General features: G+C 38.4%; 1 protein-coding gene across 4 annotated transcripts in view; it reads left to right on the top strand.

Moving 5' to 3' along the window:
* LOC122246256 (uncharacterized) overlaps positions 1-2,500 on the top strand; it is a 21,626-nt gene that overhangs the window by 11,691 nt on the left and 7,435 nt on the right. For all 4 annotated transcript variants that reach the window (XM_086530883.1, XM_086530884.1, XM_086530882.1 and 1 more), the window contains exons 2-4: positions 416-643; positions 1,495-1,616; positions 1,843-1,982. In XM_086530883.1, coding sequence (XP_086387009.1) covers positions 459-643; positions 1,495-1,616; positions 1,843-1,982 — 447 coding nt within the window. In that variant the 5' untranslated portion in view covers positions 416-458. The remainder of the gene's footprint in view (positions 1-415; positions 644-1,494; positions 1,617-1,842; positions 1,983-2,500) is intronic.

Raw genomic sequence — 2,500 nt, 5'->3', positions numbered from 1 at the left:
TCTATTCACTCATCTATTAATCCATTTCATTTAAATCAATTTTGTCTATTCATTCTAGTCTATTCGATCTATCTATCCCTTCCGTCCGTTTGTCTATTTATTCTGTCTAAACATCTACCTATTCTGTTTATCTACCAATCCATTCTTTCTATCTTTCTATCCTTTCTGTCGGTCTATCTATCCATCCTGATGATCTGTCTATCTATCTATCCATTTCGTCTTTTTATCTATCCATTTCGTCTATCCATTCTACCGATCTATCTATCCAAAGTGTCTACATACCTATCATTGCTGTCTATCTACCCATCAGTGCGGTCTATCAAGCTATCTATCCCCTCCGTCCATCTGTCTCTCCAATCCCTCTATCTATATCTATCAATAAATCTATCAATCTATCCCGTTCCCTCCGCCACAGGGAAGAATAGACAGTCAAGGGCCTCGACAAAAGACCAGGCAGGATGGGAGGCGGAGGAAGCAAAGCTAACGACAACTTCCTGAAGGAGACGATGTGTGACCACGAGGATGCCATCAACTGCGTGGCACTCTCCGACGATGGCTCCTTGCTGGTCACTGGCTCCGAGGACAAGACGGCGAGGATGTGGAGCACGAAGACCGAGGACACGGAGTGCCTCGGGGTCCTCAAGTGAGTGAGACGTCTTGTCTGTTGGGGATTCCAGCTGAAGGACGAGGGTTGGAATCGGGGTTCTTCTGCTTGGAACTGGGCGTCTGTTGGGTTTGTGTTGAGTTTGTGTGTCTGTGTGTTGAGTGTGTCTGTTTGTTGAATTTGTGTTGTGTGTGTCTGTTTGTTGAGTTTGTGTTGAGTGTGTCTGTTTGTTGAGTTTGTGTTGAGTGTGTCTGTTTGTTGAATTTGTGTTGAGTGTGTCTGTTTGTTGAGTTTGTGTTGAGTGTGTCTGTTTGTTGAGTTTGTGTTGAGTGTGTCTGTTTGTTGAGTTTGTGTTGAGTGTGTCTGTTTGTTGAGTTTGTGTTGAGTGTGTCTGTTTGTTGAGTTTGTGTTGAGTGTGTCTGTTTGTTGAGTTTGTGTTGAGTGTGTGTCTTTTTGTTGAGTTTGTGTGAGTGTGTGTCTGTGTGTTAAGTGTGTCTGTGTGTTGAGTGTGTCTGTTTGTTGAGTTTTGTTGAGTGTGTGTCTGTGTGTTAAGTGTGTCTGTTTGTTGAGTTTTATTGAGTGTGTGTCTGTGTGTTGAGTGTGTCTGTTTGTTGAGTTTTGTTGAGTGTGTGTCTGTGTGTTGAGTGTTGTCTGTTTGTTGAATTTGTGTTGAGTGTGTGTTGAGTATGCATGAGTGTCTATCTGTATGTTGAGTAGTGTTGAGTGTCTGTCTGTATGTTGAGTAAGTTTTGGGTATGTGTCTGTATAATGAATTTGTGTTGAGTGTGTCAGTATGTATGTTGTGACAAGCAAAAGCCTCCTTTGAGATATAACGAAAGCCAACGCTGTAAACAAGTAACGACATTAAAAACGTGACAATCTCTTCCAAGGGGCCACACTTCGTACATCACGTGTGCCGCCATCGTCGACACGTACATCATTACGGGCGCGGCAGACAACACCCTTAGGAAGTGGGACATGACCACCTGTGACTGCCTCTACGTCTACGAGGGTACGTTCACCTTAGTGTATGGTATTAAGAAAAAAAAAACAAAAAAACAAAACATGGACGTTGAAGGTTGTTCCTTAATCCACACTTAGACCATATCGATAGTCTATACGGAAAAGCAAGACAGGTTTTCGTGGAAGGTGTTCATGTTAAAAATGTTAATGTTAACAATCCGAGTCCTGTAGTGCGCTTTGGAGACCTGTCACCAGGTTCTCTTTTTTCTGAACAGGTCACGAATCGCGCATTGCAAGGGTGATCTGCACGGACGAGTTCATCTTCAGCACGTCCTACGACAAGACCGCGAAGGCTTGGATGTGCGATGTTAGTGACCTGGGACCTGATGAATCACCCATCCTCAGGACGTTCCAGGTGAAGCCGGAGAAATTCCCTCGAATTGGATTTTATTCTTTTGTGTTGCAGAGACTTCATCTTGCACATAAACTCTTCGAATCTACATTTTCCCATTACATTTTTACATTTACATTTTACATTTTTACATTACATTTTACATTTTTACATTTACATTTTACATTTTTACATTACATTTTAAATTTTTACATTTACATTTTACATTTTTATATTTACATTTTACATTTTTATATTTACATTTTACATTTTTATATTTACATTTTACATTTTTACATTACATTTAAAATTTTTACATTTACATTTTACATTTTACATTTTTACATTTACATTTTACATTTTTACATTACATTTTACATTTTTACATTACATTTAAAATTTTTACATTTACATTTTACATTTTTACATTTACATTTTACATTTTACATTTACATTTTACATTACATTTTACATTTTTACATTTACATTTTACATTTTACATTTTTACATTTACATTTTACATTTTCACATTTACATTTTTA

Source organism: Penaeus japonicus, unplaced genomic scaffold, assembly GCF_977035675.1.
Source record: "Penaeus japonicus unplaced genomic scaffold, GWHDUDI00000001_assembly GWHDUDI00000034, whole genome shotgun sequence".
NCBI classification, from domain to species: Eukaryota; Metazoa; Arthropoda; class Malacostraca; order Decapoda; family Penaeidae; genus Penaeus; species Penaeus japonicus.
This window is presented reverse-complemented; position numbering and strand designations above follow the sequence as displayed.